At 42.2% G+C, this 13,476-nt stretch overlaps 1 protein-coding gene across 1 annotated transcript in view; it reads right to left on the bottom strand.

Moving 5' to 3' along the window:
- The window catches only part of HYDIN (HYDIN, axonemal central pair apparatus protein), a 402,001-nt gene that overhangs the window by 179,029 nt on the left and 209,496 nt on the right, over positions 1-13,476 (bottom strand). The window contains exon 22 of the mRNA XM_006860316.1: positions 12,477-12,790. Coding sequence (XP_006860378.1) covers positions 12,477-12,790 — 314 coding nt within the window. The remainder of the gene's footprint in view (positions 1-12,476; positions 12,791-13,476) is intronic.

Raw genomic sequence — 13,476 nt, forward strand, 5'->3', positions numbered from 1 at the left:
ACATTGAGATGGGGAGATTAACTAGGTAGGCCCAATGCAGATCCTTTAAGGTGGGACCTTAAAAGGGAGGCAAAAGGACAGTCAGAGAAGGAGATGAGATGGCAGAAGCAGGGTCAGACGGATGTGATGTGGCTGGCTTTGAGGATGGAGGAAGGAATGTAGCGCCCTATAGGGGCCCACAAGGAAACAGGTTCTCTCCTAGAGCCTCCAAAAAGGAATACAACCTTGCCAATACTTTGATCTTAGCCTAGTCAGACTGAGTCAGAGTTCTAACTTTGAAAGTGGTATTGTTTTAAGCTGCTAAATTTGTGGTAACTTGTCATGGCAGGAAACTAATACAATAACTTACACATGTTGAGAGTTTACTACATGTCGAGCACTTTGCCTGCAGAGCCAGGGCTATTAATGCCCAGAAACATGACATGTGAAACAATGGCAAGGTTTTTCCACAGCGTTGAAGGAACGTTAGAACCAGGTAAGAAATAACTGAAATCTGTGAATTTTAGTGAGCTTAAATGCAGGAATTTCTTTTATATTGCTTTGTGTAAAATACAAAACATAAATAGTAATTATAGATCAGCTAAATTAGGTTCAGCGGTTTCCAAAGGAAGCCCAAGAACTGATGGAGGTGGGTTAAGAAGGAAGGAGCACCCCCTTTACCCAATCTCTTACCCCATACCTCTGCCTTTAGGCGATTAACATCTAAGTCAACAACTTATTTGAAAACAGAGTTCTGCTAAACCGCTGAGGTAAATTATATATGTGTGTCTATAAGTCGTATATATTTAAAAATAACATATAGCAAATCTTATTAATGAACATAAGACATCATGTTGTGTATGTATTATGTAGTGACCCAATGCACAACACTGCCTGGTCCTGCACCATCCGCACAATCATTGTCACACTTGACCCATTGCTGCTGCCACTGTGCCAATCCATCTCATTGGGAGTCTTCCTCTTATCTGATGGCGCTCCACTTTACCAAGCATGATGTTCTTGTCCAGAGACTGGTCCCTCCTGATAATATATCTGAAGTATGAGAGGAAGTTTTGTCACCCTGGCTTATAAGGAGCATTCTGGCTGTACTTCTTCCAACACAGATTTTCTTGTTCTTTTGGCAGTCCAAGGTAGCTTTAGAATTCTCCAACAACCATAACTCAACTGCATCAGTTCTTCTGTGGTTTTCCTTACTCATTATCCAACTTTCACATGCATATGAGGCTACTGAAAATACCAGGGCTTGAGTCAGGTACTCCTCAAACTGACATCTTTACTCATGAACACTTTAAAGAGGTTTTGTGCAGATTTGCCTAGAGCAATATGTCATTTGATTTCTTGATTGCTGCTTCCTGGGAGTGTTGATAGTGGGTTCATGCAAATAAAGTCTTTGACAACTTCAATCTTTTCTTCATTAATCATGATATTATTTATTGGCCCAGTGGTGAGGATTTTTGTTTTCTTTACATTGAAGTGCAACACATACTGAAGGTTATGGTCTTTGATCTTCATAAGTAAGTATTTAAGTCCTCTTCACTTTAAGCAAGCAAGGTTGTATCATCTGCATAGTGCAGGTTACTAATGAGGCTTCCTTCAATCCAGATGTCATGCTCTTCTTCATATAATCCACTTCAAAGATTATTTGCTCAGCATGCAGAATGAATAAGTATGATGAAAGAATACAACCCTGATGCACATTTTTTTCTGATTTTAAGCCATTCCATATCCCCTTGTTCTGTTTGAACAACTGCCCCTTCGTTTATGTACAGGGTCCTCATGAGCACAATTAAGTGTTCTGGAATACTCATTCTCTGCAATGGTGTCCATAACTTGTCATGATCCACATAGTCAAAAACCTTTGCAGTGTCAAAAAAAAAAAAAACACAGGTAAATTACTTTCTGGTATTTTCTGCATTAAGCCAAGATTCATCTGACATCAGGAAAAATATCGTCATCCTTGTCCTGTTAGATAGAACCTCTGGCAGTTCCTTGTCAATGTACTTGTAGCCATTTTTGAATTATCTTTAGCAGAATTTTAGTTGTGTGCGATATTAATGTGATTATACAATGGTTTCTGCATTTCATTGGGTCTTTTCTCTTTGGAATGGGCACAAATATGGATCTCTTTCAGCCAGTTGGCCAGGTAGCTGTCTTCCAAATTTCTTGGCATAGATGAATGAGTGTCTCCAGTGCTACATGAATTTGGATTCCATCAATTCCTGGAGTCTTGTGTTTTGCCATTGCCTTCAGTGTACCTTGGATATCTTCCTTCAGTATCATTGGCTCTTAATCACTGAACATCAACCATTTCTTTTTGGCACAGTGAGTCTGTATATTTCTTCCATTTTCTTTTGATTGTTTCTGCTTCAGTCAATATTTTCCCTTCTTGTTGTTAAGTGCCATTGAGTTGGTTCCTACTCATAGAAACCCATAGAATCCTACAATATTGAAATTGAGGTTTGAATTTTTTCTTCAGTTCTTCCAGCTTGAGAAATGCTGAGTGTGTTCTTCCCTTTTGGTTTTCTAACTCCAGGTCTTTGCACATTTCATTATAATACTTGAGTTTGTCTTCTTGAGCTGTCCTTTGAAATTTTCTATTTAGGTCTTTTACCTCCTCACTGCTTCCATTTGCTTTAGCATCTCTACGCTGGAGAGCAAGTTTCAGAGCCTCTTCTGACATTCATTGTGGTGTTTTCCTTCTTTCTTGTCTTCTAAATGACCTTTTGCTTTCTACCTGTATGGTGTTCTTGATGTCATCCCACAACTCTTTTGGTCTTTGGTCTTTAATGTCTAATCTGCTCTTGAAATGATCTCTAAATTAAAGTGGGATATGTTCAAGGTCATATTTTGGCTCTTGTGGACTTGTTTTATTTTATTACACTCAGCCTGAACTTCCATATGAGCAATTGATGGTCTGCTCCACAATCTGCCCCTGGCCTTGTTTTGGCTGATGATATGAAGCTTTTCCACTTCCTCTTTTCACAGATGTAGTGGTTACAAGTGGGGTTATAAACCCCATGGAGAGCAGTTCAAAACTACCAGCTGTTCTGCCAGAGAACAATGAGGCTGTTTTCTGCTCCTCTAAAGATTTACAGCCTCAGAAACCCTATGCAGGGTCGTTATGAGTCAGAACCAACTCCACGGCACATCACCGCCACCACCAGTCAATTTGATTTCTCTGTATTCCACTGAGTGAGGTCCATGTGTATAGTCATCTTCTATGTTGTTTTAAAAAAGTATTTGTAATTAAGAAGTCATAGGTCTTTCAAAAGTCTATCATGTGATCTCCAGCATCAATTGTATGCTGTTGTTGTTGTCGTAAAGTGCCGTGGAGTCAGTTCCTACTCATAGCGACCCTGTACAGGGTTTCTGAAGCTATAAATCTTTATGGGAGCAGAAAGCCTCATCTTCCTCCCGTGGAACAGCTGGTAGTTTCGAACTGCTGACCTTGTGGTTTGCAGCCTGATTCGTAACCACTACGCTACCAGAGCTCCTTGGCCATATTTTCCAATGATTGGTTCTTCCTCTTTGTTTCCCACATTTGCATTCAATTCACCAGCAATTATCAATACATCTTGGTTGCATGTTTGATCAATTTCAGACTGAAGAAGTTGATAGAATCATCATCGGATTTAGTGATTTGAATAATAGTGGTATTAATTGGTCTTTCTTGGAAGTATATCAATATTATCCTATTACAGACAGCATTACTTGTAGATCTTGAAATGTTTTTTGGATGATGAATGTAACACTGTTCCTCTTTGTCATTCCCAGCATAGTAAACCATATGACTATCTGATTCAAAATGGCCAATACCAGTCCATTTCAGCTCACTAATGCCTAGGATATGTATCTTTATGCATTCCATTTCATTTTAGACAACTTTCAGTTTTCTTAGATTTTACTTCAGACACTCCATGTTCCAGTTACTAATGGATGTTTATAGCTGTTTCTCCTCATTTTGAATTGTGCCTTATCAGCAAATGAAGGTTCTGAAAGATTTACTCAATTCATGTGATCACGATCAATTCTAGTGTGAGGAGATAGCTCTTCCCCATCTTATTTTGAGTGCTTTTCAACCTGATGGGGCACTTCTGGCACTGTATCTGACTTTATTCTGGTGCTATTTATCATGTTTCAAATTTCAATATTCTGGTGCTATCTGACAGTGTTCCAGTGCTATTCATAAAGTTTTCAGTGGTTAAACATTCAGAAGTGGTCCACTTCTCCTTCTCCCTAGCCTTTGTTAGTCTGGAAGCTCACCTAAAACCTGTCCACCATGGGCAAGACTGCTGGTATTTAAAATACTGATGGCGTAGTTTCAAGCTACCACAATATGACAAACTGATAGATGAGTGGTAGTAATATACCATATATAAACATATATACTCTATTTAAGTAAAATACAATGACATAGTATAAATAGTTCAAGTCTGCTTAAGTAAGTACTGTTCTTATATCATGGGCTGATCGCTGCAGCTAGCCTTACCTGAGCAGGTATTGCTACTCCCCTCAATCCAACTATAGGATTAATATAGCCCAGAGGGAAAAATAGAGGTTCCTGCAACACTGGGCTGTACTTGAATCTCCACTTCTGTCCGCACACAGACACTGTCAGAGGCTTCACGCTCTGACTAAACGGATGCAGATAGACTTCACCTCATCCCTTTCCCTCCCCCAGTAGAAGAACTGGTGATGGCAGGACCCAAGGAAAGGACACAGCCCATTGTGACCATCTAGCCCATCCACTGCTACCACCTCTGATGGTATCGTGGCCACCAAAGAGAGTCAGTGAACAAAGGAGAGAAAGAGACACTATTTATAGCTAGTGTGCTCTCAGGGTGTCCTCCTGGGTGGGCGATCTGAGGGTCCCACCAACCATGCAAATTCTCAGTGCCAGCCTAAAGCAGTCAGTCGAACATGGGAGCCACTACTTAGAATGCCTTGTGGGTCACCTCCAGAAGTGGGTAGACACCATCCCACACATCTTTCCCCAAGGCCTGCCATGCAGCCCTCCTGGGAGAGCTGGCTTCTCTTCACCTAGGTCCCACTGGGAGAACCTGCTAGCATTCTGACCAGACTTCTTTACTCTGTAATGTTTGGATTCTGAGAAATAGAAGCAACTGAGGAACGAACAGTAGCTCGATATGTATGTTTTCACGAGCATCGTGCTTTCCCATTTAGCTTATACGCTCTTGATGGGCAAAGAGTTTATACTCTGTTTTCTACTTATTTCAATCTGTTTTCTCCAATCCATCTTTAGTGGTTATTCTGGATATATCTCCATGCCTCCATCCCCTTATTTGTAAAATCAGGATGAGTACAGTGTTTCCTAACTGTAAGTAAGACTGCCGGGAAGATTAAGTACAGCAGTGAACTCTGTAAATGCCTGGCACATATGAGGGCCATCCATCAGTGTTGTTCTCTCGTGAGCAGCTTCACTCTTGTTTCCACTGGTTTACAACTTCACTTGGTCACGGATGGCTCTCATTTGTCTTCCTAGTCCCCACAGCACCTAGTACAACATGTTGGATAGAGTATTCACACGTGGCTCATTTAGATATATGGATATACAGAATTTAGATATATGGATTTAGATATATGGATATATATTACTCAGATATACAGAAGATTGTGTTTGATGTGTCAGTAGAAGGCAGTGCCAAGGTAGGGGTTTGGCAGTCAGCATAGAACTGGACACCTGGATCTATTGTGAGCCTCGATTTTAAGGGATTTATTATTAACAACTACTTTCCAGAGTTGCTGTGAATAGGATAGAAGCTGTAGTAGTTAGAATTGTGCCTGGCATGTGATAATACTCAAAATCACCGAGTCTTTTCATCGCTTCTAACCGTTGTTGTTGTGAAGTGCCATGGAGTTGGTTCTTTCTCATAGTGGCCCTGTATATAGTTTATGAGGAGTGACTGGTGAGCTTGAACTGATGACCTTTTGGGTTAAACTGGCCTTGCAGTCTAGCATTAACCCGCAGCACCACATCATTGCTTCTAATGTTGTTGTTGTTGTTGTTATGTGCCATCGAGTCAGTTCCGACCCATAGCGACCCTGTATAGGGTTTCCGAGGGTGTAAATCTTTATGGGAGTAGAAAGCCCCATCTTTCTCCCGCAGTGCAGCTGGTAGTTTCGAACCGCTGACCTTAAGGTTCGCAGCCCGATTCGTAACCACTACGCTACCAGAGTTCCTAATAGTGTCTCTTTATTGAACATTTGGAGTAGTGGGGGCCCCTCCGAGGCACCTTGGAAGACAGGCCTGGAGGTCTGTTCCTGAAAGGCCGCTCTGCACACATGGGGTCACCATGAGTAGGAACAGATATGACAGCAACTAACAAAATTAACTGCATTGAAGTTTTGACTCGACACAGTTCTCTACTGAAAAGACTTCCTATTTGAAACATTTTCTTTACGCTCTGGAAAACGGTTGTATTCATTTCCTGGTGCTGTCATAGCAAAGTATTACAAATTGGTGGTTTAAAACAACAGAAATGTTGTCACATTTTGAAACCCAGAAGTCCAAATCAAGGTGTCAGCTGGGCCATCCTCCATCTGAAGGCTCGAGGAGAGACTTCTTCCTTGCCTCGTCTGCTTCTGGTGACTCTTGGCATTCCTTGGCTTGTAGATGCACCAATCTAGTCTCTGCCTCCATCTTTATTTCATCTTCTCTTTTGTGGTTCTGTGTTATTGGATTCAGGGTCTGCCTTAATCTAGTATGACTTAAGCTTAACTTCATACATCTGCAAAGATCCTCTTTTTTTCAAATAAGGTCATATTCTGAATTTCTAGGTGGATGTGAATTTTATCCAACTTATTACAACTGTTGAAAAGCTTTCCCCAGTAAGAATGTGCATTTGTTCACATTGTGTTGGTGGTCTTACTCTAAGACTTCAAAGACAGAGTTGGAATCTTTCATATGAATGATCAAAAGTTGAAGAAGGAGAAAATGTGAAGGTGGCTACCAAGCTGGTGTCAAGGGATGCACGGTAACAAGGTAGCAGAGCTTACCACATTTCTGGGGCAAAGGTAAAGTAGTCTTGTCCTCCGAACACCCTTCCATGCAGCTGATAACCTAATCCATCATTAGATAGCCACTCTTTTGGCCGAGGACTAGCAAGCAAAAGACAATGGACCTTATCAGGCATTGTAGTGGGCATCTGTGCTCTTTGCTGCCTGGTTCTCTCTGGGAACTCATCTGTCTCTTAGTTTCAGCCTGTCTCAGAGAGAACAGTGAGTTAGTTTCCCAGACCAAGTTCAGGGATGGACACACAAGGTGACTAGAGCCAGTGAATTACAGTGAACTATTTACCAGGACTGAATTCTGGGAAAGAACCTCTAGCCACCTTGCCCTGAACTTGGTCCTGGAGCATGAAGAGCTGGAGTTGGCTGGAGCCATCCTGCAACCACGTGTGCAGAAGCCAACTGAGAAAGCAGAGGTGATGGGGATACACTAGGTGCCGGAAACAATTTCCAAGCCCTGAGTCAAGTGGTGTCAGAAGCCCACACCTAGACTTTTTAGTTATGTGAACAAATAGATTCTTTTTGAAGTTGGTTTGCATCAGGTTTACTCTCATTTACAACAAACAAATTCCTTATGATGTGGTTGTTAATGTGTTGCTGTTGTTGTTGTTGTTAAGTGCCATCAAGTTGGTTCCGACTCATAGCAACCCTGTATAGAGTTTCCAAGGGGTAGCTGGTGGGCTTGAACTGCTGACTTTGTGGTTAGCAGTCCAGTGCTTATCCTACAGCACCACACCAGGACTCCAGGGTCATTAGTATGGATCCTTAAAAAAGTTGCTTTGGACTGGCAGAGAGTGGAGTGCGCATGAAAACACTGAATGCTGGTTGAGCTGAATCATGTGGTCAGCTGTACAATGGTCCTTCAAGACACCTCCATCCTAATCCAGAGAACCTCTCAATGCTGCCTTATAGGACAAAAGAGTCTTTGCAGATGTGATGAAATTAAGGATGTTGAGATGGGGAGATTGTGCTGATTATTTGAGTGAGCCCAATGCTGTAATCACAATTGGCTTTATAGAAGGGAGGCAGACTCTACTACAAAGGAAAGAGAAGAGAATGCAAAGACCTCAGAGCAGATAGGGAAAGAGAGGAAAAGAGTGATCTGAAGAGGCTATACTGTGGTTTTGAAGATGGCAGGGGTCATGAGCCAAAGGAAGGCAAGGGATGTAACTCTAGAAACTGGAAAAGGACTGGAAGTGGATTCTCCCTTGGAGCCTATGGAAGGAGTATGCCTAGGGACAGTATCCTTGCTACCACCTTGGTTTCAGTCCAATCAAAGTGACTTTGGGCTTCAGGCTTCCAGAATTATAAAGGAATATATTTGTGTTGTTTCAAGCCACCAATATTGGGGCCATTTGTCACTAGGAAACTAATACAAGAGGGTAGCTCCCATTCCCACTGGGCTCATTCTGGGACTGTGAAATCTCCCATCTTGGTCAGGCACATTAGGGGCAGAGATAGAGGGGCAATAAAAACTCGACTCAACCTTCTGCCCAAGCAAGTGGTGACAACCTCTTCTACGTCCCCTTTTTGAACTTGTTCAGCTCCCACCCCAGAGCTGGTTTCTCTCTAACCCCAGGATGCCAACATTTGTTTCTCTCTCCAAACTGTTTTCTGGAAAGAGGAAAAGGTTTTAAAAAATATATAAAAGCTTAAAGAGCACTGAGTTCTTTGTGGTGGGGGGTGAGGGGTGGGCAAAGAGATAAGGATACTTATGGAGGGGACAAAGGGGGCACCTGTGATTCTCAGACTCCTTGGAGTGCTACTAGTGTACTGAAACAGCCTCAATTTGATTTAAAGAGAAAAGATCTCAAAGCTGTCTCTTGGTTGCTGCTTCTTAAACATGGCCTGGTAGTAATACTGTAGTGGGTGGGGAGCACCATTCTTACCCTGGCTTCATGGGAAGGAGCTGGTGCTCAGGGATGTTCAGCCACTCTCAAGGGCACATGCGGGGGTGGGGTGGGGGTGGGGAGATGAGGACAGGCAGCAGACTCCAGTGGCCAAGGTCTTAACCAGTACACTGAACTGCCTGGGGGCAGGTTGGTAATGAAGACATTACCAGTCTGACCCATTCCACCCCAAACTCGTTGAAGTTATTTTTATTTTGAAATAAAAGAATCATATGTCCCCCTAAACAAGGTGACAGGGGTTAGGATTTAAATATCTCGTTTGGGGGCACACAATTCAACACAGGATGCTTGTTGTTGTTGTAAGTGTCATGGAGTCAGTTCTAACTCATAGTGACCCTGTATAGGGTTTTCAAGGAGCAGCTGGAGAGCTTGAACTGCTGAATTTGAGGTCCAGAGAACCTGAAAACAGTTAAGAATGGAGTGTTTCTCAGGTCTTGGGGATGTACATGCACTTCATAGGCATGATTCAGAACCAACTTGATGGCACTTAACAACTACAACAACAACTAAATTCTCACAACAACCCTGTTAGGTTTACACACCCCCATTTCAGAGGTGAGTAAACTGGAGCACAAGGTCACCTGGATAGGACAGTGCTCAAGATCAAAGCAGCTATGTCTGACTCATCGCCCGGACCTCAGTTACCATGAATATAGTACATCTTGGCAAAGGTGTGCTTTCCAAGCAGCAGAAATTGAGGGATGAGGACAAAACAGATGGAAACATCTAGAAGTATGATAAAAGTGACTCCAGAGTAGGAGGCTGTGGTGTCCGTGACAGGGGTTCTTGCCCAGGGGAGGGTCTTAGAGGAGGTTTCCCTATGGAAGGGTATTGAAGTTGAGACTTGAGGGAACAGAAGTTGGCTAGGTTAGGAGTAAGAACATTAGCTGAGACGGAGCAGTTGAACAGGAGAGAGACTTACATGTGAGGTCAACATAAAGTGTGGGTTTGGGGAGAGTGAAGTGGGAAGAACTCAAAGACTTCAGGAGCAGCAGGTGATGAGCCGTACAGAACATAGTGTAAGGACCAAACTGATTTTACCTACCTAGAGACTGCTTGACTAAACTCTAGTCAGGCTCAGGAAAGCATTTTAAATAGACAAGGCCTCAGTTTTTAGTTCCCTCCAGAGACAAGGCCAATCTCCATTCTGTACATTAGCCTGAACACGTCCTCTAGCTCCAAGAATATGATATATGTATAAATAGCCAGGCAGCTCAAGGCCAGAGGCCAGATGTTTTCCTTTACCCTAGCCTAAGAACAAAGACCACCAGTCCTGACCAATTAAACTGTAACATCTCATAGTTTGCCACTTGTTAACCAATCCAAAGATTGTAAAGCTGAGAAACCTGAGCTGTTTGAAAACTCTATAAAAACCCTGCAGACAATGAATTCAGGGCTCTTTCCCTATTCCGATGCGTTGGATAAGGTTAGAGACCTGGCTCGAGCTTGAATAAACTTCCCTTATGTATTTGCATCGGTACACGGCTCCTGGGTGGTCTTTGGGGACCCCGAATTCTGGGCATAACAACAGTATTGTGTATTTTACCCTAAGAGCCATGGGCAGTCGCCTGGAACATGTAACTCTGACTTCTCAGTGAAGCCTTCTCAATCTCCTCTATGTGGTTCCGCTGTCCTTCCTCAGAGCCTGGCATGATCACGTGTGCACTGTGGGCTACATGTCTTCTTCCCCTACTACACTGATACTCCTCAGGGTAGGGGCCATGTCTTGCTTTTACATCCCTGCTGCCTCACATAGTATCTGATGCACTGGAGTCATTTGTCAAATATTTCCTGTACGAATGAACCAATGAATTATATGTAGAGGTGGTAATATTCTGTTTCTATATTTTGCTGTAGAAACAACTCAAACATTACAGTATTAAAAATCAAGAGATGGAAAGATATTGAAGACACTGAAGAAAGGGAATCAAAGGTTATAGAAATACTTAAAACCAATGCAAAATTAAGTGTATCATCTCCACTACTGGCTAAATACATGTTCAAAATGTCACTATCTTAATTATAGAAATGACCTCTTAGGATTTTTTTTTTTTTTTTTAAAGCATATCCTTTGCTCCCAGATGGAATAAACTCATTTAGCTGTTTAAAACTACATACAAATAGTTTTATCAGATCTGATACTCAAAGCTCATTAAGTCAGGTTGGCTGATTTTTCTGTAATTATTTTAAACGTTCACCATCTACAGAATTTCATTCCAAGCCCAAACACTCCATGACACTTAATGAGCAGATTCAGCTGCTCAGGCCCTGGACCGGCTGGCAGCTTCAACGCTACGCTGGGTTATCATTAGATGTCCACAGAAGACATCCAGAGCAAGCCACCGTTGCTATGGTAACCAGCACCAGGAAGGGAAGAGGACTGTCATCTATTAAATGTGGACTACACACAGGAAGCACCATGGAAAAACACATCGCTTTTCAGTAAAGAATGGCATTTACCATTCAGGTGCTGAAAACTGAATGGCCAAAACATCAGACAAGGAAATACACAGAAGCCCAATTGTCCTGGCTACCTAGGCTCTTGAACTGATGAAAAAGTAACAGGCTGTTTGTGTTTTTTAAAGGATTGCTTTCCAAATTATGTTTAGATTCAGATTTAGCTTCTAATTCAGCATAAATCTACTTTACCAGGAGAGACTCCTTTGAATACAAATAAACCACCTTTCCCTTGAGGGTATTCACCATTTCCCAGTCTTTGATATGCATAGGGTCTGGAAGGAAACACGAGGAAGCTCAGTGTGGCACATGCTCAATGTAGTGTTCTGCTCAGTCTGTGCTGGGCTTGACATGCTTATTAAGAAAACTCTTAAAAGACCTGGTCTTTAAATGACACATTTCTAAGGATTCCACCACTGAGTTCTAACTGAGAGCAGGATCATTGAGATTGCTTTGTTAGCTGGATGGAAATTAAGGGCTTTCAAAGGTGTTAAGGAGCTCTGGTAGCGTAGTGGCTATGAATTGTGCTGCTAATCCCATGGTCAGCAGTCTGAAACTACCAGCTGTTCCGCGGGAGAAAGATGAGGCTTTCTGCTCCCGTTAAGATTTACAGCTTCAGAAACCCTGTACAGGGTTGCTATGAGTCAGAACCGACCCCACAGCACATAACAACAACAACAAAGGTGTTTTAAGGAGCTCTGGTAGCGTAGTGGTTACAAATCAGGCTGCGAACCTCAAGGTCAGCAGTTCGAAACTACTAGCTGTTCTGTGGGAGAAAGATGAGGCTTTCTGCTCCCATAAAGATTTACAGCCTCGGAAACCCTGTACAGGGTCACTATGAGTCGGAACTGACTCCACGGCACATAACAACAAAAGGTGTTTCATTTGCCCATCTTGTTAGAAAACCTTGGAGATATTGAAATTTTAAGCTCATTGTTACTTCTGTCAATATTTAGTTATTACAGTGGAAAGTAGTCATGAAAGGCCTATCAATAGAATATAGGAAACCTAGGGCAAAGCCTGAGAGACAAAAATATGCACAGAGAAGAAGATTCTGTAGAATTTCAGTGCTGACAGTACCTTATCTGATTTTCCTCATCATCCACCAGGAAGGACCAACGGAACTTCACAACCAAAGGGCTGCAGTTGGTGATTGTGATGTACCGAATCACCTCGGTGTCGTTCAGGATGCAGCCAAAATCCAGCTCCATGGTCTCAAAACTGAGGTTGGGGTAGTGTACTTCTCCACGCAGGTTCAGGCTGTCTATCTGAGGGTGCTCCAAATACTTAATTGCTAGAATTTCTTCTGCCACCCAGTTGTTGAAATCATTTCTATAGGAAGGGTCAAACTTGACCAGCAGGCTTTTTTCTTCCCCAGTCTCCAGCTTAATGGGCTATAAACAAGACAGTAGGGCAATTACCAACCTGTTTGCAAAGCTTTTCCAACTTGACACATGAAACAGGACAACCAACATTTGGCAATATGTATTAGAATATATATATAAAAACAAACAAATATATTGTTGTTATTAAGTATCGATGAATTGGTTTTGATTCACAGCGACCCTGCATAGAGTTTCCAAGGAGCAGCTGCTGGGTTAGAACCTGATGGTTCAAACCTTGTGGGTAGCACTCCAGGGTTTATCCTACAGCATCAAAGTATATGTATGAAAATGGATACATACGCATGTAAGTATATATGAGGGGCTTCGAAAAGTTCACAGAAAAATTCCATTATCTTTTAATTCCATTTTTTCAGAAAAGTTTTAAGCCCTCTGTGTATACACAAGACTCCTGGTGTGGTGCTGTAGGATCAGCATTGGACTGTGAACCACAAGGTCAGCAGTTCAAATCCACCAGCTGTTCTTTGGAAACCCTATACAGGGTCGCTATGAGTCAGAACTGACTCAACAGCACTTAACAATGTGTATACACACACATTGTGTGTGTGTGTATACACATTGTTATACAAGACCAGGGACAGACTGTGGAACAGACCATCAATTACTCATATGCAAATTCAAACTGAAGCTGAAGAAAATGAAAACAAGTCCACAAGAGCCAAAATATGATCTTGAAT

Source organism: Chrysochloris asiatica, unplaced genomic scaffold, assembly GCF_000296735.1.
Source record: "Chrysochloris asiatica unplaced genomic scaffold, ChrAsi1.0 scaffold00037, whole genome shotgun sequence".
NCBI lineage: Eukaryota > Metazoa > Chordata > Mammalia > Afrosoricida > Chrysochloridae > Chrysochloris > Chrysochloris asiatica.